At 38.8% G+C, this 26,964-nt stretch overlaps 1 protein-coding gene across 5 annotated transcripts in view; it reads right to left on the bottom strand.

Annotated features, from left to right (window-relative positions):
- Positions 1-26,964, bottom strand: part of INVS (inversin) — a 159,775-nt gene that overhangs the window by 50,907 nt on the left and 81,904 nt on the right. For 4 of the 5 annotated variants that reach the window (XM_036074130.2, XM_036074134.2, XM_078061516.1 and 1 more), the window contains 6 exons: positions 22,967-23,147; positions 20,262-20,371; positions 16,522-16,693; positions 10,622-10,777; positions 9,932-10,161; positions 6,010-6,116 (listed from right to left, as the gene is read on the bottom strand). In XM_036074130.2, the coding sequence (XP_035930023.2) occupies positions 6,010-6,116; positions 9,932-10,161; positions 10,622-10,777; positions 16,522-16,693; positions 20,262-20,371; positions 22,967-23,147 (956 nt within the window). Of the gene's footprint in view, positions 1-6,009; positions 6,117-9,931; positions 10,162-10,621; positions 10,778-16,521; positions 16,705-20,261; positions 20,372-22,966; positions 23,148-26,964 lie in introns of those variants that run through there. The other variant, XM_078061518.1, reaches the window with a different exon arrangement.

Genomic DNA, 26,964 nt, shown 5'->3' with positions numbered 1-26,964 from the left:
GGGTATTATGCTAAGCGAAATAAGTCAATCAGAGAAAGACTAGTATATGATCTCACTGATATGTGGAATTTGAGAAACAAGACAGAGGATCAGAGGGGAAGAGAGGAAAAAAATGAAACAAGATGAAACCAGAGAGGGAGACAAACCATAAGAGACTCTTAATCTCAGGAAACAAACTGAGTGTTGCTGGAGTGGGAGGGGGGGAATGGGGTGGCTGGGTGATGGGCATTGGGGAGGGTATGTACTATGGTGAGCACTGTGAATTGTGTAAGACTGATGAATCACAGACCTGTACCCCTGAAACAAATAATACATTATATGTTAATTAAAAAAAAAAAAAGACTCTCTTTCCCTCTGCCCCTCCCCCCAGGTCTCTCTCTCTCTCTAAAATAAATAAATCTTTAAAAAAGCCTAGAGCAGGGGCGCCTGGGGTGGGTCAGTTGGTTGGGCGACTGCCTTCGGCTCAGGTCATAATCCTGGAGTCCCAGGATCGAGCCCTGCATCGGGCTCCTTGCTCAGTGGGGAGTCTGCTTCTCCCTCTGACCCTCCTCCCTCTCATGCTCTCTGTCTCTCATTCTCTCTCTCAAATAAATAAATAAAATCTCAAAAAAATAATAAAAAATAAAATTCTTTAAAAAAAAAAGCCCAGAGCAGTATTATGGCATGCCCCATTTGTATGAAAAAGAACATATCCCTGTATGCTTATCTTTGTAAAATATATCTCTAGAAGTTTACCAAGAAACTCGTGACAGTGACGTCCGTGGGGAGGACGCTGGTTGTCTCAGAGGCAGGGGTGGGAGGGACACTTAGTTTTCATGCCTTTTAAATTTTGTACACTGTGCATACCTTTTTGACAAATATATTATTTAGAAAAGATGAGTTGTATTGTCAGATGGTTATATATTTTAACCTCAACTGGCTACTTTCTAGATGTATAATTTTAGGCAAATTCCTTTCTTACAATACATCTTTTCTATTTTTGGAAATACAAAATAATCGGATAAATACACAGAGGAACATAACAATGGTCAACTGTATTCCCACTCTTAGAATTAACCAGCATTCTTCTCTTGGCAGGTATATTATTTTTCTTAAATGATTACTTTGCAATAATGACACATATTTAAAGAATTCAAACAGTGCAAAAAATACAAAAATTGAAGTAAAAACAAAACAAAACAAAATCCCAATTCTACCTTCCAATCATGGTAACGCTGTCACTTCTTCACCCACTTATCTTTCGTCATTGCAGACTTGGCACGAGGAGGAAAGGAAATAATAAATACAAAGAAGATAACACTGTGCCTGGCATCAAAGAAGCAATTAGTAAATGTCAGCTGCTGTCGTTCTTATGCTAGGACACCCTTGCAGCAGGGCTGGTGACACCACGGTCACGCATCATCACTATCATTTCCATAGGGCCCAAACCAGTAGTGCTGACCGCCCAACGGTGGCCAGGGGTCTGAGTCCTGTCTAGGTGGCTGTTACTCATCCAAAGCAATCAGAGGTTTTAGGAAGAAATAATCAGCTGATTTATGAGGTGGAGACACTGATGATTATACAGATGCATGATTAGACACAGAAAATCATTCGGTGATGATAGAAATTTTCTCTTTTCAAAACTCTCCTGACAGTCATAGTCAGACATAAAAGGAGGAGATTTTTCAATATAAGCAAAGGGTGAGTTAGTCACTTCTAGAAGGAAACTGAATTCAGGAAGAAGTCCCAAATGCTAAAATGAAGAAACTCATTTTAGGACATCTCGATTTGCCTCTACTGTCCAGGGACCAGAAGGCCATAAAGTAATGGTGCCTACATAAACTTTAAAACATTATTTCTAAGTAGACGGCATCCTGTAAATTTATTCAGAAGAACTTAAAAATATTTCACTATATATTCTATTTAAAAATTTATTATTATTTTTAATTTTAATTCCAGGGTCATTAACATAGAGTGCTAAATTAGTTTCGGGTATATAATACGGGGATACAGTGATCAAGTGTAATCACTATGTATTCTAAAATGCCTTTCATGATGTACTCTCCCCAATGGAGAAAAACGATCAGAGTCAGCTCCATGATAGTAGAGCTAAATGGAAATTTAGAGGTCATTTAGTTTATCTCCTTCCTTTTATAAATGAGTCAACAGAGCCAGAAAGATTAAGCAACTTGCAGAAGGTTATGTAACTAGTTCCCTGCAGAACCCAGACCTGATCTAAAACCGTACGACTCCCTGTTCAGTCATCTGTCCATAGCACATCTATCAGTTCTTGAGTATAAACCTCCTACAGAATGAAACTGCTTCTCAAACCAACGTGCAAATAACATATGTATTTAGTAAGCTTGATCATCTTTTCTATAATTACTAATATGGAGCGTCTCTCACACAGTATACAAGCAGGATTATCAAAATCTGGTTTATGAAAGTAAGGCCCGACCTCTGCCTTTACTAGATCTCTCAGGGCTTCTGGATGGAAAATTGCATTTCAAATATTTTAAATACCTTTATCAAGGAAAAATTGTATTTTTATTATGAGAAACTTCAAGCATAAACAAAAGTAGAGAGAATAGCATAACCATTTTTATGCTCATTACCCAAATTTAACAAGTAGCAACATTTCTGCCACATTTGCTTCCTCTAATCCCTTCCCTATTATTTTTGCTGAACTGTTTTAAAGCAAATCCTAGAACTCCTCTATCATTTAATCTCTCTGCATTTCAGTATTCATCAAAAAATAATATGGACACAAGCACAATGTCATTATGGTATTAGCAAAATTAACAGGAATTCCTCAGCAAAATCTAGTACCCATTCCAAATACAAATTTCCCCGATTTTCTCAAAAATGTCTTTTTTTTTAATAATTGAATAATAATTCAAATTAGGATTCTCCATCAATTTTTGATTCAGGGAAACACAGTCCAAATATCTAGAAAGATTTTAAGACTGAAGTCTATGCCTTAGTGTTTAGGCACTGACCGTATTGTAATTATTCCTACTGAGTCTTTCTTCACCCCAAATTCAATTTAGAAACATTCAAGTACTGTGAATACTCCCATCAAAGTCGGAGTGTGGCTGTCAGATAGTTATTGACTGAAAGCCAGCAGTAGTTGGCAAAAATTATGTCTATACAGTGCACATCAAGTGGTTGGTGTCAATGCATGAGAAGTAAAAATTAGCACTACACTGATGGTAACCAGTCAAGAAACAATGCAGATAGAGACAAGATACAAGACACAATTGGACTTGCCAAGCAGGACTGGTCTGATGGGATGAGTGGAATGCCTAAACTGGAATGTCAATAAACATAAAAGGCAGCACCGGGTTCTGACATTTGTACATCAAGGTGCACGGCTGATGAAACCTCAGAGGACACTGGGATGTTGCCACTGTCCATCTTCATCTACAGGTTGGCAAGTACAGCTAGGAGGATTTTTCCTGTGGTCTTTTGGTCTGTAATTAACATATGTTTACTCTAGGAGGCAGGAAGCACCTTAATTCAGACTCTTTCTTAGGCCTAAAATTCAAGTCTTACCATAAAAATGGGACTTGAGTTACAAAAATAAATGTTTTTTTATTGTTTCCTAAGAAAACAGCAGTCAGGCAGTAAATACTGTTACAGAATAAATCCTTTATTTTATTTTTTTTTAAAGATTTTACTTATTTATTTGACAGAGAGAGAGACAGCTAGAGAGGGAACACAAGCAGGGGGAGCAGGAGAGGGAGAAGCAGGCTTCCCGCGGAGCAGGGAGCCCGATGTGGGGCTCGATCCCAGGACCCTGGGATCATGACCTGAGCCGAAGGCAGACGCTTAACTGACTGAGCCACTCAGGTGCCCCATAAATCCTTTATAATAGAAATAAATCACCACTAATTCTTAGGATTCTTAATCTTTCCCTTTTGTATTTTTTTAGTGTTTCAAAGAGAGAAATCTTCTGCTCTCTCACATATCTGCTTTAATGTCAAAACCTCAGCCCTGAGGATTCTGTTTGGCATTCCAGCTTCCTTGAATGTCCAAACCTCTAAATCTTCGAGTCTTTTTGGTTTTACAGTTGTCATTTGACGATAATAGAGGGAGTGAGTTCTTTATAGAACCCCTCTCCAAGTAAGACATACTAGTCTGATTTATCTAATTCTGTATGTACTCAAAGAATTCCAGAAGTTTCTAACGCAGGTATGTAGCAGGGGATGCTACTGGGAGACTGGAAGCATCAACCTAATAATGCAACAGTTCTTTACTAAGCATCTACTTCCTGAAAAGCACTGTGAACAACACAGACACAATGATCTTCAGGAGTTCTCCGCTAATATGGAAGACAGATTACATAAAATTATAATATAAAGTGAAATGTGCCAGATGCTATACAAACTCAGAGTGTAGGGGAGAACATCGTTTGGAACACATGCCTCTGGGATCAGGACAATCTTCTTAGGTGAGACTGCATTTGAGCGGAGGAAGGACATGATAAACAATTACGTTAGAAATGTGATTTAGGGAGGCTACTTTGGAAGCAGATGAACTGAATGAGGGGAAGTTCGAAGGGAGGAAAACAGCGAGGAGGCATTCTGACAGTCCCAGGAACGCGTCAGAGGGCAAGATTTACACGACGGTGCTGGTAACGAAGAGGAGGTGACAGTGGGAACCGAGGAGAGACACTGAGTCTGAAGGACAGATTTAGAACTCACTGGCCCCCAGGTGACTATCGAAGCCTTGGTGGTAGGTCAGAGGGCCCAAGGAGATGGGCTGAGAGAAAAAGGCCCAGTCCCTGAAGAGTGTTTATATTAAAAAAAAAAAAAAAAAATGGAAAAGGAGCCGAAATAAATGGAGAAGGAGCAGACGTGACTGGCAGAGAATTAGGAAAATATACTGTCACAGAAGCTTAGAGAAGATACAGTCTCAGTAAGGTAAAGAAGGGGGGTCAACAGAACCCGGTGATGCAGACAGGCCAGTGAGAGGAGACAGAGGGGCCGACGGAGGATTTATCAGTGAGTCTGTCAGTGACCACTCAGCACGGTTTCAGTGTCCGTGGGAGGATGGAAGCCAGACTGTGAAAGCACAACCCACGAGCAAGAGGAAATGGGGCAGTGCAGACAATCCGAGAGAAGGAGGGCTTTACAGGCAGAGAAGACAAACCTCAGACCTCAGAAAATAACAGGTGGAGGCCATCATTAATGGGGAGAGGTTCTGAAAGAAGTGGGAGAGATGAAGGGGTTCAGCCCAGAAAGGAGTGGGTTTCCTGAGGCAGGTGGCCTAGAGAGAGTCCCTCCTTCTCCACAAGGTCTCCCATCTCCTGAAAGAACTGGTGGTAGCTACGGTGGGGGGGGGGGGGGAGAGGGGGACGGGACATGGTGTCACAGCGGGAGCCACTGCAGTTCCAGCATTCATGAATGACGACAACCAAGGCACAGACCTGGCTGGGTGGAGCTCAGGTGTGGAAATCTCATCACAAACTTGGTTGTCACCTACAGGTGATCAGAATCTTAGATCCAAGACCGCCAAGAATCTCTCCTGCTTAGACTTCACACTGTGTCTGGTCCTTTATATGGGGCCTGGGCCCTTGGGCATAACTCCAGCCTAGCTCTGTGAATCCTGGGTTATTCAGTCACCTCACCTTCTCCTTATTTCTTCATGCCACATGGTGGCACCTTGGTCCACTATCCTGTTCATCAAGAGAAATGTCTTCAACATATGACCCGTTCCTAGGCCTGGTCCGTCAGGACTCCCCTGACGTTATGCCAGCCACAAGCCACAAGAATGTCTTTCCTCATCTGTAGTTTGTGAGCTTGCCAGAGGTAAATCTAAAGTTCTGAGTGATTTTAAAATCCCATGATTCTAAATCAACACTACAGGGAACTTTTGCTCTTTTCTTCTCGTTTAGGATTTCTTAGTGTAGCATTTCCTTATGAGTATACTTAGTACTTCTGAACTAGTATCTCAACTTGAGGTTTTTTAATAGAGCAGAAAGGCAGTGAGTTGAACAAGAATACATTCTTTTTATCAACAGCTTACCTTTCTTCATTGTTTTCCATCTGATTAGGGAAAGCAGCAAAGTCTAGTAGTAATTTAATGGCATCAAGGTATCCGTTGTTACAGGACCAGTGCAAAGCTGTTCTTCCCTATAAGCACGAACAAAAATCAGGTATATCTGGAATAGGTATTTTTGGACACATAGTTATTGATGCTAACTCAAAAATACAAACGATGCTCCCAAATTGCTTCATTATAAAAAGGGAAAATACTTCTCCACTCAAATACACAGTGGAGAAAATGGATGGTATCTTAACTAAGTGATCAAAATTAATACCATGTTAAGAGGCACCATGTGTTTCCAGAGGTGATATCCTGAGGATTCAATATCACTTGTATAATGCTCCAACCAAAAATGTAAAACTTAAATCTAATTATGAGGAATCATAAGGCAAACTCAAAATGAGTGAGATTCTACAAAATAAATGGCTGATATTCTCAAAAAAATTCAGTATCATGAAAAGGCATGAAGCATTGTTAGATATAAAAGAGGGATATTTCATAGTTTTAAAGGAGTCAAAGAGGAAGATACCACAATCCTAAATCTGTATGCATCTAATAACAAAGCTTTTAAATATACAGAACAAAAAATGACAAAATTAAAAGGGGATATGGTCAAATCCATAATCAGTGAGAGATTTTCAACCCACCTTTTATAATAGTTCATAGAACAAATAAATGAAAGGACAGTAAAGATATAGAAGACCTGAACAATACAGTAAAAAACTTTGACCTAAGTGATACATATAAGACATTGCACCCAATTATGATACAACCAGTATTCTTTTCAAGTGTACATAGAACATTTCCCAAAATCAATCATATGCTGGGCCACAAAGAAAGCCTCAAAGGACTTTGAAGAATTAAAATGATTCTGAAATAAAAGAAAATAATTCTGTTACTCTGTTTTTAGACCACAGTAGAGTTTGAGTTACAAATCAGTGTGGTAGACAGAATAAATGCATGCCTTTGCAAAGATGTCTATGTCCTAATCTCTGGAATCTGTAACCCTGTTATGTTATTAGAAAGGGGAAATTAAGATTGTAGATGGAATTAAGGTTGCTAATCAGCTGACCTTCAAATGGGGAGATTATCCTGGATTATCTGAATAGGCCCAGTATAAGGATTATATGGGGAGGAAAGGAAGGAGAGAGGCAGGAGGGCAGGTGTTAGAATGATGCAGTGTGAGAGAGACTCAGCCAGTCACTGCTAGCTTTGAGGATGGCGGAATGGGACCATAAGCCAAGGAATGAGGGCAGCATCGAGAAGCTGGAAAAACGAAAGAAACAGATTCTCCCCTAGAGCCTCCAAAAGGATTGTAGTCTTGCCAAAACCTTGATTTTTAGCCCAGTGAGACCCATTTTGGACTTTTAACATCCAGAAGAGTGAGATAATAAATTTGTGTTGTTCTAAGCCACTAAGTTTGTGGTAATTTATTATAACAGCAAGAGGAAACCAATATAATCATTTACCAAAAGATAATGAGCAAATGCCCAACTGCCTGGAAATTAAGCAATACACTTCTAAATAATCTATGGGTCAAATAACAAATCAAAATCGAAACTAGAAAATATTTGAGCTGAATTATAGTGATGGTACAACTTATCTAAACTTTTAGGATAAAGTTAAAGCAGTGCTTAGAATAAGAAGCATGCTTAAATACATATACTGGAAATGAATATTGAAATAAATCAATGATTTAAACTTTTATTAAAAGAATCTTAAAAAAAAATAGTAAATCAAACCCGAGGAAAGTAGACGGCAGGAAATAATAAACACCAATGAAATAGTAAACAACTTAAAATATAGAAAATCAACAAAGAAGTAAGTCCTTTGAAAAGACGAATAAGATGAAAAATGTTTTTAAAAAGAAAAGAGACAAAGCACATTACTAATATATGAAATGAATAAGAGGAAATCACTAAAGGTCCTAGTCATAAAAAAGGTAAGTGATTATATGACCAACTTTATGCAAAAACATGATATGTTAATAAAATAAAATAAATTTCTCAGAAAATGCAACTTACCAAAGCTGAAAAGAAAATAATTAGAAATCTGAATGGTCTTGTAATTATAAATGACACTGAACCAGTTATTAACACCTTTTACACAAAGAATACCACTAGACCAGATGACTTCACCGGGGAATTCTTCCGAACATTTAAGAAAGAAGTAATACCAATGTTACACAAATTCTTTAGGAGAATAAGAGGAGCTACTTCCTGACTCTTTTTAATTCACCATATTAACAGCAAAGAGGTGAAAAATCATGTGATCATCTTGAAAGATACAGAAATAGTACCTGACAAAAATTAAACAGCTAATTGTGAACAAAAAAAACCCAATTCTTAGCAACTAGAAATATAAGGGAACCTATAGCAAATATCATATTCAATGGTGAAATATTTCAAGCTTTCCCCTTGAGAAACCAGAATGAATTAAGGATACCAACCATCACCAATTCTATTCGACATTGTATTGGAGGTATCAGTTAGTTCAATAAGGCATACTATTCACAAATGATACGCTGTTTATGCAGATAATCCAAAATAGTACATGTAAAAACTAACGGAACTGGAAAGTAGCTTCGTATATACTACTTCTGTAAGAAACCGGCAACTTGTAAAGACAATGTAAAAGGTACTACAGATTACAAAAGATTCATTTCTCATCACATAGATACAAGGACCATATTTCACATATTTTTCATTATGTTACTTTTACAGATAGGAACAATCTTAATAAATATTTATTGAATGAATTAATAGAAAATATATTTTCTGGCTTGGATAACATAATATGCTAGTATTTTTGAAGACTTAATGTAATTGAAGTAGCAAAAAAATCAATACTGGCTAGACTGAGAGAAGTCAATACAATACTACATAGCTGGGAAAGTGGAGATTAACCCACATGGTTTAGAAATCCATTCAACAGGGGCGCCTAGGTGGCTCAGTTGGTTGAGCGACCGACTCCTTGATTTCAGCTCAGGTCATGATCTCAGGGTCGTGAGATGGAGTCCTGAGTCAGGCTCCATTCTCAGTGGGGAGTCTGCTTGGGATTCTCTTTCTCCCTCTCCCTTTGCCCCTCCCCCTGCTCAGGTGCACACTCTCTCTCTCAAATAAATAAATAAAATCTTTTAAAAAAAATCAGTTCAATAGTATATATCAGAGCTCAATCACATTCATATACCAATAATAAATAATCTCACTTAGGGGAAATGATTCTAAGGAAACAATAAAAAAAGTTAAATGCACAGCAATGATCAATGAAACATGATGAATAATAATGAAAAAGTACCCAGCCATAGGAAGTTACTTGATTCTAAAATTGGGGTTACAGGCATAGTTTGGACCCTGACTTCCCACAACAACCCTGCCACTGTTGTCACCTTAGGGTATTTGGGTAAGCTCCATGAGCTTCAATTTTCTCACCTGTAAATGGGAATAATAATAGCAATTCCTTTACAGAGTTGCTGTGAGAACTGAATGAGTTATTAAACATAAAGCTCCTAGAACTTTGGAATACTCAGCATCTACGATTATGCAGAAGATTATACACCAAATGAGAAAATCATCGTGATGATTTTAAGTGAACAAAACGTGCATTGTGAAATATATATCTATATGTATACACATACGTACACACATGCCATGCATATGTATTTTATGAAAGTTATAAAACTATTCCCATTCTGTATTATGACTTTGTTAATGGCATATATGGATATGTAGACAAGAATTAGAAGGAAAACAGGGAAAAATAAAACTCATTTTTAATTAACAGATAAATTTGTAAGTGACCTCTTTATTTGGTAAAATGTTTTACTTTATTTTAGATAATGAAGAAGAAATACTCTAAACAACTGGGAGCAAACAATATAGAAAATATGTAGATTTTCTACCTCTTTGTCTTGAATGTTAGGGTCTGCATTATTTTCCATGAGCACTGCCATGCAGTTGATGTAGCCGCCGTAAGCAGCACACTGCAAAGGGGTTCGTCCTGCGTAATCTTGCACGTTTGGATTGATCTTATTTTCTATCAATATCTGGCAAACATCAGCATTTCCTCCCAGTGCTGCCCAATGTAGAAGCGAGTGTCCGTCTTGATCGACTAAATCTACCCTCGCTCCACCTGAAAAAGCAAAAATATAATGAAAATGTCCAATATAGAGAGCTTGCTCAAAAAGAAGTCTGAAAAATATAACAGTCCCTTAAATGCTTTACTCTCAGCAAAATGTTGCCACGTACATTATCTACTTCAGATTTTTACAATAAGCCTGTAAGTTGGTCAGGGCACGAATCATTTTTCTTTTATACGAAGTGAAACTGAGGATCAGGCAGGTGAAGTGGCTTTTCCAAAACCACACAACTGCCAACAGGCGGAGCTAGGACTGGACCTCAGGTTTCCTGGTGCGCTTGCGTGTGCGCTTGCGTGTGTGTGTGTGTGCGTGTGTGTGTGCACGTACACGGCGCTCTTCCCTCCATCCTTCCACCCAGGTGGCCCTCTGCTATGTAAGCTGTGTTTCAAACAGTGCCTGCAAGAATTCCTACCTTTTGAGAGTGACTTGGTAGGAGCACTCTTAATAACCAACCTTTAATAAGTGTCTGAATCACATCTTTGTGTCCCATCTCACAGGCTCGGAAAAGTGGAGTATGCTTCATGACATCGGTGGCATCTACTTGAGCGTTATTTTCCAACAGTAGCTTCACGGTGCTGACATGGCCAGAAAGGGCAGCGGCATGTAAGGCTGAAGAGGGAGTGAAAGAAAGCAAAGAACTCTTTGATAACAACTTCACCTTTTCCTTATTCTAACTGTGCATCTTTTCCTCTTCTGATGTCCTCATCATTTTTGCTAAATGCAATTTAATCTTTTTTTAAAGATTTTATTTATTTATTTGAGAGAGAGAGTGCACACACGGGCGGGGGTGGGGGGTAGCAGAGGAAGAGGGAGAAGCAGGCTCCCCGCTGAGCAGGGAGCCCGATGTGGGGCTTGATCCTAGGACCCTGAGATCATGACCTGAGCCGAAGGCAGACACTCAACCAACTGAGCCACCTGGGTGCCCCTAAATGCAATTTAATCTTAAGGATTCTCTATTGTTCACTTCTATAGATTTCAGTCTTCCTTTTTAGTCACAGGTACTACTCACACTTTCCCCCTGTCCTTCTACCTTTCTTGTCTCACTGTTTCTTCCTTTCCATCCTGATGGTCTGAAATGCTTTCCAAAAAACGACAAAGAGCAATGATTTAAATGACGCAGGCAATTCTGCCCACCACCCCACTCGATAAGCATATGCCCGAGGGTTGGTGTGATGGGAAGTGTCAATCCACTGGTCCTTCAGCTGCCGAGCCGCGCTATTCCTGCCGGCGGTCTGCGCACCCATGTGGTACTGAGGGGATGCACAGCCCACTGCCTCGAGTGCATTTTTCATACAACATGGCTTCAAATGCAAGCCACTGATTTCCTCCGGGCCCAATTTAAGAAACAGCAATTTGTTTCAACATTGGAGAAAAAACCTGAGAAGGAATGTGGTCCCCTCTCTGGTGCCTTCATATGGGGTTTGAAAGAGGAATTTTGACTCTCTGTGGGTTTCAGGTTGTGCTGACCTGTGCCTGTGTTACTCCCCTCTAGTGCTTGACTTACGCCAGTACTCTTTGGATTACTTTTTAAATTCTATTTAAATACATCACTCTTCAAATTCTGAGTTTGCCAGCAGAACTGTCTAGAGGCCTGGGCCAGTTCTTTCTAAGTATCATGGCCCTATAATGCCTAGAACAATATTTCTTTTTTTTTTAAGATTTTATTTATTTATATGAGAGAGACAGCACAAGAGGGGGAGGGTCAGAGGAAGAAGCAGACTCCCTGCTGAGCAGGGAGCCTGATGCGGGACTCGATCCTGGGACCCTGGGATCATGACCTGAGCCGAAGACAGTCCCTTAACCAACTGAGCAATCCCGGCGCCCTAGAACAGTGTTTCTTTCAATAAAGTGTGATCCATGGACCAAACCCAGGATGCCTATAAAAGTGCAGATTCCTGGGCATTTGTTGAAAACCTTCTATGGGCTGGGTATGAATGTGATGGTGGGAATTCAGCGGAGAACAAAATAGATAAGGTTACGTTCTAGTAGGGGAAGCAAAATAAAAACTGAACAGATAAACAAGAAAGTATTAGATGGTGGTGGATGGTATGATTGGAGTAATAAAAGGTATCTTGATATGCAGAGTGACTGGGAGACCACTTTAATTGGTGGTGACAAAAAGCCTTGCTAAGGAGCTGACACTGAAGTTGAGACCTGGGTCATAAAGAGACAGCAATGTAGAGATCTCGAGAGGGAGTAGTTCGAGCAAAGAGAACAGTTAGTCCAAGGGCAGGAATGAGTTTATGTGCTTAAGGAAGGCTAGGAAGCTGCAGCACAATGAAGTAAGGCAGAAAGGTAGAGAAGGCCAGATCCTAAGTGGCCACACAGGTCCCAGTGATGAAGGACCTGAAGACTTCACATAGGTGAGTGAGACTATTTGACTTGTGCCTTAATGAGATCACTCTAGCTGCTCTGAAGAGAATGTACGTACTGTAGTAGGTGAGAACCAGCTAACACTATTGCAGGAGACTCAGTAAAAAATGCTGGTGGCTTGAACTAGGCTGGCGGGAGTGGAGACGGAGAGAAGCAGAAAGATTTAGGGTATATTTTAGAGGTGGAGTCAATAGGACTTACAGGATCTGAAACAGATTTCTGTCTGTATAGTCTGGGAATCTGTATTTAAACAAACACCGTCGCAATTCTTACATGCACTTGAGTTGGAGGACCCTGATCTACGTGGCTGAATGTTAGTTTGGCCCAGACAAGATTCAGAAGAGTGTGAGAGACTTCAAGTATCTTAGGGGCTGCCATGTGGAAGACAGCACAGAGCAGAACATTCACTTTGACAAATCTGGGCTCAGTGTAAGGAAGAATATTCTGATAGTTAGTTTAAGATGGAATTAGTGGGTTCTCCATATTGGAGCTGCGTAACGGGAGGTTGACAGACCACTGGTGAGAATGCTGTAAGGCAGATTAAGTGTGCTACATCTATGAGAGTTTGGTGACTTTCACATTTTAAGAGGATAAGAATACATCTGCCCCCAAATGAAGCTTTATAAAACACTCATCATATAAAACTGGTAAGAGTTGAGTGGTTCTGACTAAAGCAGGGGTGGAGGGTTACCCACTTAAGTACCTGCCCCCCTCGGCAACACTTCAGCACTCTATAGAAACCTGTTGTTCTGAAGAATATGGTTTGGAAAACCCTGGACTAGATTTAATTTTAACGTACTTTCTAATTTTAAAATTCTACAATTCTGTGATGCGGCATCAGTATGCAATAAATACTGTTCAGATGTCAATGTCAAAAAAAAAAAAAAAAAAAACCCCACCACAAAATCCCAATTAAGCAAATGATAGAATTCATTTTCTTATTAATTGAAATTCCCCATTTCTGTCTATTTGCCTTTACATTACTTTAAAATAACCTTAGATTTAAATACTGTTGCTCTCTTTGAGAAGGTGTCACAAATTTACACAGGAGCCCTAATTTTTTATTTAACTTTTTGTCATGGAAAATTTCAAACATATTCAAAAGAAAAGACAATAATCTAGAGAACTCAATATAGCCATTCCCTAGCTTCAAGGACGATCAGCAGATGCCTGGTCTTGTTTCATCTAACTGCCAGCCATTGTCCCCACTTCTAATTGGTTTGAATAAAATTCTAGAGTCACATCCTTTCATTTGTAAATATTTTAGTAAGTCTATCTAAAATACAATGATGTGGGGTTTTTTTTGTTTTTGTTTTTTTACACAACCACTGTATCAGTCAGTGTCTAGGAGACAGAAACCATGCCAGATACTTTAACAGACAGAGTTCAAAATAAGGAATTGTTAGCTATGGATCGAAGAAGGAAAAAGCAAAAAAGGAACACTAAGGGATCACAGAGGTGGTACATGCACAAGACAACCAGCAATTCTAGGGCCGGGGGAACGAAAAGAAGAAGATGGAATTATTAAAACGTAAAAGCCTAGAAGAGGAGCCCTGTGGGGTGGAAAATCAGACATCTGAGCAGGGGCTCTGCTTGGCTGGCGCTGGTGCCTCCGGGGAGAGTGCTCTGGGGCTGGTACTGTGAGCGCTGGAGAAACTGCCAAGTGAAATTAACTGTCGCCACTGGAACAAACGATCACTGCTGTTTCGTTGAAGAAGACCTACTAGGGTGATGCTGACAGGAACAGGAAACCAAAACGAGAGTAGTAAGCAAACAGGAAGGTGTGGTCCGGTTCTTCCAGCTTTCCAGTCTCCCTCTACTGCCCCTATGGGAAGATTCTAACATGGCACCTGCTGGCAAAGGGGAAATGGGAGTCTGCAGAGCCCTGGCCCTGGCATTGCAAAGAAAGATAATCTCATTATCATACCTAAAAAACATGCACACAAATTCTGTAATATCAAATATCCAGAAAGTGTCCATACTGTCCTGACAGTTTTATAATTTTTTTATAGTTTATTTGAATCAAGATCCAAATAATGTCTGTACGTTGCTGTTGATGAGAACTCTTTTTTTCATGGGAAGGAAAAACAACCCTGTAGAGGGATGACGGAGAGAAACTCACTTTCAAAGAAGAGAAATGTCAGGAAGGCATGTCTGACATATAATAAAATCCCCTTAGGAGAAACAGCCAGGGAATTAATGAATCTGAGAAGAATTTATGTCTGAACTCCAACCATGGTGCACATCAGAAAGACACCTTTGGTCAAAAGGATGGAAGTATCCTTCCCCATACTTTATTAAAATACATGAAAAAGTTAAACTAAAAGCAAAGCTAGTGAGAAAGTGAAAGGCTGCATATTAATGGAAGTCTGACAAAAAATGAAATGTTCAGACCATTTATAAACTCAGGGTCCTACATGTCTGCACTATACCCTTCTTTAAGAACCTTAAGGTCCACTGCGAAGCTTTGATAAAGAAATACTTTTGACAGTTAAAACTTTTATTAAAATTGATATTACCCAAAAACTCTTTAAAAAATAATTTAGAAGGGTGATGGCTTAGGTATAGGGAGGGAGATTATTAGGTATAATCCTGCTCCCCACCAAGTGTTGCACCAGTAGATTTGGCGGCCGAGAAAGATCTCATCCGGGACAACAGATAGGTGTAAATAGCTCTAAGCCTGCAGCTGAGTTTTTATTCTGTTCTGTGTTGTTGTGCTATTGCGTGATCTTCTTTCTTTTTCGGACTTGCAATTAGGATATAGTACACGACGTAGAGACTTCCAAGTTGACAATGAATGCTAAAAAATTCATACCTCTCTTATTAACCAATGCACAAAGTGCTCTCTTATTAGAAAAAGAGATTGAAAGAAGCATCTACTGAGAGCTTTTGATCCAAATCAAACATGAAGCTCTGAAGCTTCGTTCTCGAAGGGAGCTTATCTCTAAAATGGGAGATTTGGGAGGAGGGAATGCTCTTCAAATCTGAGAAAAGAGCACATTAAAGAAGACTGGTGAGAACATACTTAGATATGTGCATTCCTTAAAATATAATTCTAAATTTTTGTTTTCTTTTTTTTTTAATCTTTTTTTTTTTTTATTTGACAGAGAGAGACACAGCGAGAGAGGGAACACAAGCAGGGGGAGTGGGAGAGGGAGAAGCAGGCTTCCCGCCGAACAGGGAGCCCGATGAGGGGCTTGATCCCAGGACGCTGGGGTCATAACGTGAGCCGAAGGCAGACTCTTAATGACTGAGCCACCCAGGCGCCCCTAATTCTAAATTTTTGAAAATAAAATTGATAACTACTAAATATACATAGTTTTAAGTACAGGTTTATTTTTTTTTTTTTACACAAAGATAAATAAGAAGAGTTCCTATAATCATGTCTAAGGAGTAACCAGAGTTTTATTTTTTTTAATTTTATTTTTTTTAAAGATTTATTTATTTATTTGAAAGAGAGAGAGCAAGTGGAGGGAGGAGGAGAGAAAGAATCCCCATGGGAAGCCTGACGCAGGGCTTGATCCCAGGACCCTGAGATCATAACTTGCGCAGAAATCAACAGTCAAGATGCTTAAGTAACTGAGCCACCCAGGCGCCCCAGGAGCAACCAGAGTTGGTTTTTTGTTTTTAATTTTAAATTTTTATTTAAAATCAATTAATTAGCATATAGCATATTATTATTTTCAGAGGTAGAGTTTAGCGATTCATCAGTTGCATATAACAACCAGGAGCAACCAGAGTTTTAAACCAAATGCCCCCATTCACCTGGTGGAAACACAGGCTAATTTTAGCCATCAAACCTGGAGGAAATAAAGGCTTTGGAGTGATATCCTGGTAGCCTAACCTTAAAAAGTACAAATGAAAGTTAAACAATATTAGATTAGGAACAATGATTTCAGGCACTACTGTACAAGTTTTAGGGCACCCATACACTTTGGAATCCGAAAGAAAGCAAACCCAGCACGTCTGCCACTTCTTACCTGTACCTCCATACTTGTCTGCCATGTTAATATCAATGTCAGATTTTAAACTCAGCATAGTCCTAAGGACATCATCACTGCCTTTTCCAGCAGCCCACATAAAGGATGTTCTTCCTTCAAGGTCTGAATCATCTTTCACTGAAGGATGTTTTAAAAATACTTTAACTGTTTCCTGTAAGAAAACTTCATTAAAAAAAATTGAGACAAGAGGGTAGCATTTTCTATGGTAATAAAGCCAGTGTTATATGTGACTTCCGCTAAGACACAAAGTATTTTTCCCCTGATTTTGAATCAAATGAAATGATCTTTTTATGACTAACAAAACTACAATTTCCACTGAAAGTAACAATCCTCTTTCTTTATATATTAGTTTTAGTTTCCATGCACTTCAAACACATAACCTAACTCCCTCATTCAACATCCTCATAATTGAGAATGATCATCCTCAACCAAGTTTTAAAATTGTATAGGTCACTCTTTGATAGATGAAGGGACAGTTAAAAAACTAACAAGTATTCAGTGTCATGAGCAACGTTAAAATTTAGGTTTTCTTGGACATTTTACATGCAGTGACCTGTATACTCAGCCATACCTATAGAAGAGGTTAATACATTCTCTTGTTGTGGTTTTGTTACTATTACTTAAAAAATATTTAATGCATTTATTACATTATTATAAATTTAATTATTTATTTAATGCATTTATTGCATTATTATTAATAATGATGTGTGGCTACTGAGAAATACAGTGTTCAATTCATTTAAACAAATATTTATTTAGCAATTCCTATATGCAAGGTCCTTCCTCTATGAATTCACACAAAAATTAGGACCCCACAATAATTCTAATAGTGCCTGACAATTTTATTTTTTTATTTTATTATTTTTTTTTAGTTTCAAGTTTTTATTTACATTCCAGTTACTTAATGTAGAGTATAATATTAGTTTCAGTAGACTTTAGTGATTGATCATTTATATGCAACACCTGGTGCTCATCATAACAAATGCCCTCCTTTATGCCCATCACTCATTTAGCCCATCCTTCCCCCCACCTCCCCTCTGGTACCCCTCAGTTTATTCTCTATGTTAAGAGTCTGTTTTATGGTTTGCCTCTCTCTCTTTTTTTTCCCCCCATGTTCATCTGTTTTGTTTCTTAAATTCTACATATGAGTGAAATCATATGGTATTTGTCTTTCTCCGACTGACTTACTTCACTTAGCATTATACTCTCTAGCTCCATCCATGTCGTTGCAAGTGGCAAGATATCATTCTTTTTTATGGCTGAGTAATATTCCGTCACATATATGCCACATCTTCTTTATCCATTCATCAGTCGACAGACACCTGGGCTCTTTCCATAATTTGGCTATTGTTGATAACAGTGCCTCACAATTTTAACGGGAGCTAATATTCACAGCATTTTAAATTGTTTCCTTCTTTGAGCCTCAGATGCTTACAAACTTTTAGGGAGATCATGGTAACTTCTACTTGAATGGAAGTAAAACAGTTTCAGAAAAAGAAAAATTCTGGAGGCTGTGAGCTGGCCAAAAATGTATAAAGTGTTGATGCTCAATACTCTAAAGCAAGAAGAAATTCGAGGACTCACCTAATGCAACCCTTCATTTTCCAGATGAAGAAATTTAGGTTCAAGGTCATACAAACATTGGTGGCAGATATAGGAGTAGAACCCAGAGCTCAATCACAGACTTTTTCCACTGCACACATTGCTTCCTAGTCTTAAAAGTCATTGTTGAGCTGCTGAGGCATTATAGGGTCGTGTTCCTGGGATCTAGGGTGTATGCCTAGTACATGCTAGATTGGAATAAGCAAATGGATTTAAAAAGTTGATAACTAATAGTATCCATTACATTGTACTTGTTGATTATGATAGAAACATTATCATAATTTAATAAATAACAGTTTATATTAAAAAATGTTGGTAATGTTTTGGTTTGTTTTCTTTTTACTAATTTGCAAACATTTCTTTGTTGGGTATGTTTTCTTAATGATGAATGTTTGCAGAGGTTTTGTGGGTCTTGTTGTTGCTGTTTTCTAAACAGGGAATTACAGCCTCTTGTGAGTGAACAGAGTCCAAGAAGATCAAGGGGCTTGAAACTGAGCTTAGAAGATTTGCAGAACTATTGAAAAATCATCTCTGTAATCGGCAGATTATCCAGAGCAAGTATTTCTTTGAATAAGCATCCATAATGTTCTGCCATTCCTTCTTACTCCCAATAGCCTTAGTCACTTAATTGTTAGTATCTGTGCACGTGTTAAATTTGGAGTCTAAGACTTGAGTTCAAGATCTTGGGCAAGTCATTTAATCTCTTGAAACCTTGGTTTCTTCCTCTGTAGATTAGGGATACCATGTCCTCTCACAGGCTTGTATTGAAGTATGAATTGAATTCTGATTTCCACAGGTTGATTAGGATGGGCCAGTGAATTTCTTATCTATCTGGAGCAAGAACGGGTCTGAGATAATAGAATGATGGGAGACTGTAGAAGAGAATGGCTTACCAAAAGTCTAGGTGATAAAGTTTTAGAAATGCCAAGAAGGAAGGACCATAGTTATAGTTGCTCTGGGTACTAGAGAGAAAGAAAGGTGGGAAAATAAGATATTTTAGCAATCTTCTCAGATTGCTTTAATGTATTCAGTGATGCATTGGGGAGGTCAGGAAGATGGAATTATGCTCTGCTGATGATAGCATTCTTATAATTTAATGAAACCACAATTTTTACTACACACACCCACGTAGAAGGCAGTAAAATCAACTCTGACTGCTTTGACGTGTGCCTCTTTGGATGAGTCTCTAGTTCTTGGTGGCTGCTTCCTCAGAGAGCTGAAGCAGCCTAGCCGTTATCGTGTTGCTGGCTAGACTGAGTGACACAATGGATGAGACAATGCTCTGTAAACCACAAAGGGTGCCAAGGGAAGAATTAGCCATAATATTCAATATCTTTGGAAATAATAATTCATATTTTTGTTTTCTCAGCTGTATAATTCCTAAAATTATTAGCATTAGCAATAGTAAGAATGCGTGGCATTTCTTGCGTACCTGCTCTGTACCAAGAACTACACTAGGCAGTAGTCACAAATTTTCTCTAATTCTTACAACAGTCCTGAAGGAAAAGGTACAATTATCCTCATTTTACATATGAAGAAACTAAGACTCAAGAGCTAAAGAAACTTGTGCCAGGTCATCCAGCCAGCAGAGAGTGGAGTCAGGGTCCCAGGCAAGGTTGGAGCCGTTCTAAGCCTTTGCCATATTGCTTTCAGGACAATTACAGATGGCTGAACACGGTGCGTATAAAACCTTAGTGCCATAAAATTAACCAGAAGAGGAAATGTACTTACACAGAACAAAATGTTACACGGAACAGTTAATGTAAAAATGGTCTTAAAATTTCCCATGACTAACAACTTTACAAAGACGAAGACTATCCCTCGCATCACAGCCAGAGTTAACAGTATGAGCAACTGTTAAAATATATTTGCGACACAAACACAGAAATGAGTACGTGTAAAACCGAAATTTGGATAAGACCAGCGGATTGTAGGAATGCCAATTTCCTGTTTATGATATTGTTTCATACTTTTGCAAGATGTTCCCATTGGGGTAAACCGGGTGACGGGAACATGGGATCTTGCTCTTTTATTTCTTGCGACTGCATATGAATTTATAACGATGTCAAAATAAAAATTTAACCAAGAAAAAAAGAGAACTGTCATGTTTTACTTACGGCAAAGTTACTCTGAGCTGCATAGTGCAAGGGTGTTGCTCCTTGGCTGTCGGACGGGATGGTTCCAGACTTATTTCTTTCTAAAAGGAGATAGACGATCTGTGCATGGCCTGAAAGCGGACACAACAAGGCAGTGAGCACATCAAAGGACCACTTAATTTATAATCTATTTAAAGGGAAGTTTTCTGAATAGCAGCCCCCAGGACAGCCTCTTCTAACTTCTCACTAAAATACTATGCTAAGGTAGAACAAAGGCAACACTTACGACACTAAAATCTTAATGCTTCAATCAGAAAGGAAATGACAGTCATTATAACTGCGAGAGTGAGAAAAAGCTATATCAGGTATCAGCTCAGTGCCCTCCCTGGCTTCACTTTATGCCACAGGCGGGAAGCCAGCCCCCGACAGCCATCACGGTCCCCAGTCTCCGGGCTGTGCTGTGTGGAACGGCTGTTGTCCTCTGCTATTCAGGAGGACAAACTCGGTTACATCCTCTTGTGACCTCTGCGGCCTCCTCTCAATCCCCTCTGCCCTCCCTCCCCCACTTTTTTCACTTCTGGGCAGTGATTTCAAGTCCAAGGAAACATGTGGCAGGAACGATGAGGTGGTGGCAGAGGAAATATGCAGCGCATCCGAGAGGGCATGGTTTCCGCAAGCGAGGAGCTCTAGGAAGGATCAAAGAAGGAACAAACCCAGTAATAGCAGATTTGGGAAATCTGAATTTCAGGCATTCTACTGCCTCAGCATAGTGGGGACCTGGGCAATGAAGATGCCACATCAGCAGAACAAGGACACACTGCATGAAAACCGGGCAGAAAAAGGGAATCTGAGTGGGAGTTGTGCTCATCTACCCGCTCCTACATATGATCCGAGCTGGAGTTCCTGGAGACAGGCGAAAAGTAGGATCACGGGCAAGCTACTGAGACACATGCCATCTTGTTGGAAAGATAATGAGGAAAATTCAGTAAGGGCAATATGAAAACATACCATGGGACAAGGAAAAAGGAACACCACCACAAAGATGAAGTGCATACCTCAGAAAATGATCTAGAGAAGGATCCAGAGGAAAATTTCAGGAAACTGTCTGGCATCCTTGACTTGTGCAAAGAGATGGCCTCTATGAAATGAAACAGAATATCCTAAGAAGGACATAATCTGAAATGAAAAGGTGATGGAAGGAGGTGAACAGGAAATAAGTCAAGATACAAAGAAATTTGGATGAGAGAAGGAAATCAAAATACAACCTAAAATACAATGGATGAGAGGCAGAAAGAAAGCAGAACTTACGGAACAAAAAGTCAACGTACTGATATGGAGAGAAACTTGTGAAGTCCTCCCAGGATGTGGAGGAAAAGGAAAAAGGGTGAAACTGAACACTGAAATAAGATCTAAATAATAATTATAAATCTGACAATAAAACTGAATGCAAATGCAAAAAGTATTTTAGAAAGATAAAATGTGTAATTTAAAAACAAAGTCCATAATAATAATTGGGAAAAACTTCAGATTATATTAACAAATACTAAAAAAGTGATAAGTATGCTAAGTGGAAATCAATAGATGTAGTTTTGCTCTTAACTCTGACTCATGTTTTAAAACATTTTTGATAAATTTAAAAGTAACCACTAGTAGAACCTAAAAACCCTCCTAAAACATTAGGCAATTCAAAACCAAATAACAACAAACCTAATCTATATACCAAAAGGCAGAAAACATTAAGGAAATGGGGGGAAAAAAAAAACCCAAAATAAGAAAAAAACCAAAACACCAATAATACTCAAAGAGCAGAATAGCAGAAAAAAGACCAAATTATATCTTATAACAGTGACTATTAATGGGTAAACCTCCTTCACTAAAAGAGAAAGTCTCTCAGATTGCATCCCCTGAAAAATCAGACACATACACGTATTTACACTCTCTCATCTATCAGAGTGGTCCCCAAAAAGGTTAAGTAAGAGGCTTATCAGGAAAATATGAAGAAAAAAATCACATATCAGAGTATTGGCACAGACATAAAATTAAAGTCCCCTCCCAAAACACACAGGCACTGAATGTGAAAAGATTATTTTACATTTACATTTGTTGATGAATGTGCATTACTTTTAAAATAAAAATTAAAACATGTTAAGACATTATGTTGAAATTAAAACCAATATATAACAGAGAATATATTTATATTACTAAAATTTAAGCGTACGACAGAGGGATTTAAGTATGAGATGCCGCATATCAATTAAAAATTAAACGAAATATGCCAATCAGAGAAAGATAAGTATCATATGATCTCACTGATATGAGGATTTTGAGAAACAAGACAGAGGATCATAGGGGAAGGGAGGGAAAAATGAAACAAGATGAAACCAGAGAGGGAGACAAACCATAAGAGACTCTTAATCTCAGGAAACAAACTGAGGGTTGCTGGAGTGGAGGGGGGTGGAAGGGATGGGGCGGCTGAGTGATGGACATTGGGGAGGGTATGTGCTATGGTGAGTGCTGTGAATTGTGTAAGATGATGAATCACAGACCTGTACCCCTGAAACAAATAATACATTATATGTTAATAAAAAATAAAAAAATTAAAATTAAAAAAAATTAAAATAATTAAATGGGAGGTGGATGCTGACAGGGGAAGGGAAGCCATGGAAAGTTGCTGGTATTCATGTAATTCCTCCTACCGCTGATCCTTTGATTCACAGTTATCTCACCTAGTAAAGCTGCCCAGTGCAGCGGGGTTCGAAATAAGTTATCGTAAGACGTTATATTGCAGCTTTCGTATGAGGTCAAGACATCAACCACTGTCACATTCCCATCGGCGACTGCGAAGTGAAGAGGTGTCCGACCCTCGTAGTCTTGCCAGTTCAGTAAAGACTCCGTGGGAGCAGCATCCTATTTTTAAGGAACCAGAGACTTCAGATACACATGGAATCCTCAGTAAATCACACTGGACAAACGCATTAACTGAGCAATTTTCTAAACCTGTATATTCTTAGCACAAAGTGGTAAATTCAGAAAAAACTACACATTCTAAGTCTTTAAAACTTTGTCATGTTTAACTCTAAAAAATGCAGAAAAGATACAATAAATACTAATACTGATTATCCAGACTGAATAGGTGTCAGTATCTTGCCTAATGTGCTTTTGTATCTACAATGGATTCAGCTAAAGCTGTATGTTTTGTACTTCTGTTACATATGTGTGCATCCATAAACAGTACATAAATTATGTATGTATGTTTTCAATATTTACACCTTTGAGTTTATACTATGCATATCCTTTGGCAATTTTTTCTTTCAACACTATACTTTTGGGTATTTATGTTGATACTAGTTCATTTGTTAAACCACAATTTAGTTATCCATTCTCCTACTGAGGGACAGTTAGGTTATTTACACTTTTCCCATTATTAACAATAATGCTACATGAACATGCTTCCATTACAGGTCTCCCTGTAGCCCATGTATGAGATTTTTCTCTAGCCCAGACACCTAGCAGGGGAATTGCTGAGTAGAAGGATATTTACATTTTTTTTTTTTTTTAAAGATTTTATTTATTTATTTGAGAGAGAGAATGAGATAGAGAGAGAGCATGAGAGGGGGGAGGGTCAGAAGGAGAAGCAGACTCCCTGCTGAGCAGGGAGCCCGATGCGGGACTCGATCCCGGGACTCCAGGATCATGACCTGAGCCGAAGGCAGTCGCTTAACCAACTGAGCCACCCAGGCGCCCAGGATATTTACATTTTCAACTAGGTATTATCAGACTGCTCTCCAAATGGTTACACTAATTAACACATCCATGACAATGTGCAAAAGTTTTTATTTCCCCACATGCTGGCACAAATTCACCTCTTGGTATTATCAAACTTACTACATTTTTTCCCATATAGGTGTGGAAAGCATTTTCTGATGTCTTAATTTGTATTTATTTTATGAATGAGGTTGGGATTTATCATATGTTTATTGGCTATTCTGTTTAAATTGACAGTTCACATTTACTCATTTTTCCATGAGGTCTTTGTATCCACTGCTTAGGTCCCCTTTCAAGAATAAAGGACTTATTTCCCTCGCTGCTGTGAGTGCTGCCGGTAGATGACCCTCAACAGTCAGACTTTTGTGATTGCTTCAGCTGAAGAGTTGCCTCATGCAAGGTCGTATTCCTTCCCAGATCAGGTCATATCCAAAAGCCAAGACCTCCTGCCCCAATTTGAGAACTCTCCAAAGAGCCACCCCAGATTTAAGCTGCCTGTACAGTCATCCTATTTTATAAAACAAGTGCATGAAAGGTATTATAAACACTTCAAAAAAGAGAAGTAGAATTTTACCACAGTGGTATTTTAGGCCTTTGGGTCTCCCAAGGACTAAGATGTGTTTACAAGGGAAAAAAAAAAAAAGCCAAATCTGTGAGGAAATAAGATATTATGAGTGACAAGTATCCTTTAAAGACTTCAGATAATGGAACTGACAGATAAAGAATATAAAATAACTATCTATAAAGCATGTAGGAAAATAAAAAATGAAACAAAAAGTGATTCAAGGAACAAAAACTATCAAAAAGACCCAGCAGACATGAAAAAAAACAAAACAAAACAAAAAGAACTTTTATTTTCTTAAAAGATTTTATTTATTTGACACAGAGAGAGAGAGAGAGAGAGCATAAGCAGGGAGAGTGGCAGGCAGAAGGAGAAGCAGGCTCCCCACTGAGCAGGGAGCCCGATGCGGGGCTCGATCCTAGGACCCTGGGATCATGACCTGAGCCAAAGGCAGACGCTTAACTGACTGAACCTCCCAGGTACCCCCCAAAAGAACTTTTAGATGTAAAAATATAATCACTAGGATTAGAGGTTCAATGAAGAGGGCAAACAAGAGAGTGGACTCAGTGGAGGGAAGTCTTGGTCTATAGGAAGGCACATCTGTTATTACCCAGAACACAGCAAGAGAGATGAGACAATGGAATGTAGAAGAGAGGAGACACGGATAATAAAATGAAAAGGTCTAAAATATGTATAACTGGGACCTTAAAGGCAAGAATATAGAGAATGAAAGAGAGATAATATTTAAAGAGATAATAGCTATATATTTTCCAGAACTGATATGCAATAAGAGTATACACCAAATAGGACCAAAAAAAATTTTTAAAAAAGCACCATCCCTAGATGCACTGTAGTGAGACTGCAGGATGCCACACAGAGAAGAATTTAAAAGCAGCCTGAGAGAAAAGTTAGATCATCTAAAAATTAATGACAATTAGACCAATAACAGACTCCTCCAGAGGAACAATGAAAGGCAGAAAGAAGCAAAATAATAGCCCGAAAGAGTTGAGAAATAACTATTGCATATACAAAATAATTTTATCTAATTTTATCTAAAATCTAATTCGTGTGTTATAAGCAAATAGAACTAAATATCAGACTATCATAGCTTGTAAGCTGGAATTTGAGGAGTGATTAGAAACCTCAAAGAATCCACTGATAAATATTCAAAATTAATAAGAAAGTATAGCAAGTTGGTTAGATGCATTTTTGTTTTGTTTTGTTTTTGATGCATTTTCTTTTTTTTTTTTTTTTTAAAGATTTATTTATTTGACAGAGAGAGACACAGGGAGAGAGGGAACACAAGCAGGGGGAGTGGGGGAGGGAGGGAGAAGCAGGCTCCCTGCTCGATCCCAGGACCCTGAGATCATGACCTGAGCCGAAGGCAGACGCCCAACGACTGAGCCACCCAGGCACCCCTTGATGCATTTTCAATGAATAAAAGTATCAACTGCCTTTCTATGTACCTGCAACAAGCAGTTAAATATATATCCTAGACATGCTAAAAAAAAAAAAAGTTCAGGGGCACATGGCTAGCTCAGTCAGTAGAGCCCATGCTGGCTGTAGAGATTACTTAAAAAAAAAAGTTCAAAGCAGCACTATTTTTTTTAAAAGATTTATTTATTTATTTATTTGAGAGAGAGAGAGAAAGACAGAGTGAGTGCTAGTGGGGGGAGGGGCAGAGGGAGAGAATCTTCAAGCAGGCTCCCTGCTGATTGCAGAGCCCCTCCAGAGGCTCAATCTCACTACCCTGAGATTATAACCTGAGCCAAAATCAAGAGTCCAACACTTAACCCCCTGAGCCACCTAGGCGCCCCAAAGCAGCACTATTTTTTTTAAAGATTTTATTTATTCATTTGAAACACAGAGATACAGAGAGAGAGAGCATGAGCAGGGGGAGAGGCAGAGGGAGGGGGAGAAGCAGGCTCCCCGCTGAGCAGGGCTCCATCCCAGGACCCCGGGATCATGACCTGAGCCAAAGGCAGACGCTTAACCATCTGAGCCACCCAGGCGCCCCAAGCCGCACTATTTTTAAATAGCGAAAAACTAGAAATAGTTCCAAATGTCTATGAATAACTGAATAATGCATGGCTTGTTCATAAAATGGAAATACTATATAACAGTAAAAAATAACATATTACAGTTATACACAGCATAGATAAAATCACTAGCATAATATTGAACAAGAAAAACATGTTGCAAAAGAAGACATTCAATGTGATTCCATGTACACAAAATTCAAAAACATTAAAAACGAAATAATATATTGTTTAGGAATATAAATATATGTGGTAAAATATAATGAAAATCAGGAATGATAAACATGAAATTGAGGAGAGTGGCTGCTTCTCAGAAAGGGGAGAATAGAGTGGTGCTGGGAGGTACCTAGGGAGCTTC

The sequence above is a fragment of the Halichoerus grypus genome, chromosome 14 (genome assembly GCF_964656455.1).
Source record: "Halichoerus grypus chromosome 14, mHalGry1.hap1.1, whole genome shotgun sequence".
Classification (NCBI taxonomy): domain Eukaryota; kingdom Metazoa; phylum Chordata; class Mammalia; order Carnivora; family Phocidae; genus Halichoerus; species Halichoerus grypus.
This window is presented reverse-complemented; position numbering and strand designations above follow the sequence as displayed.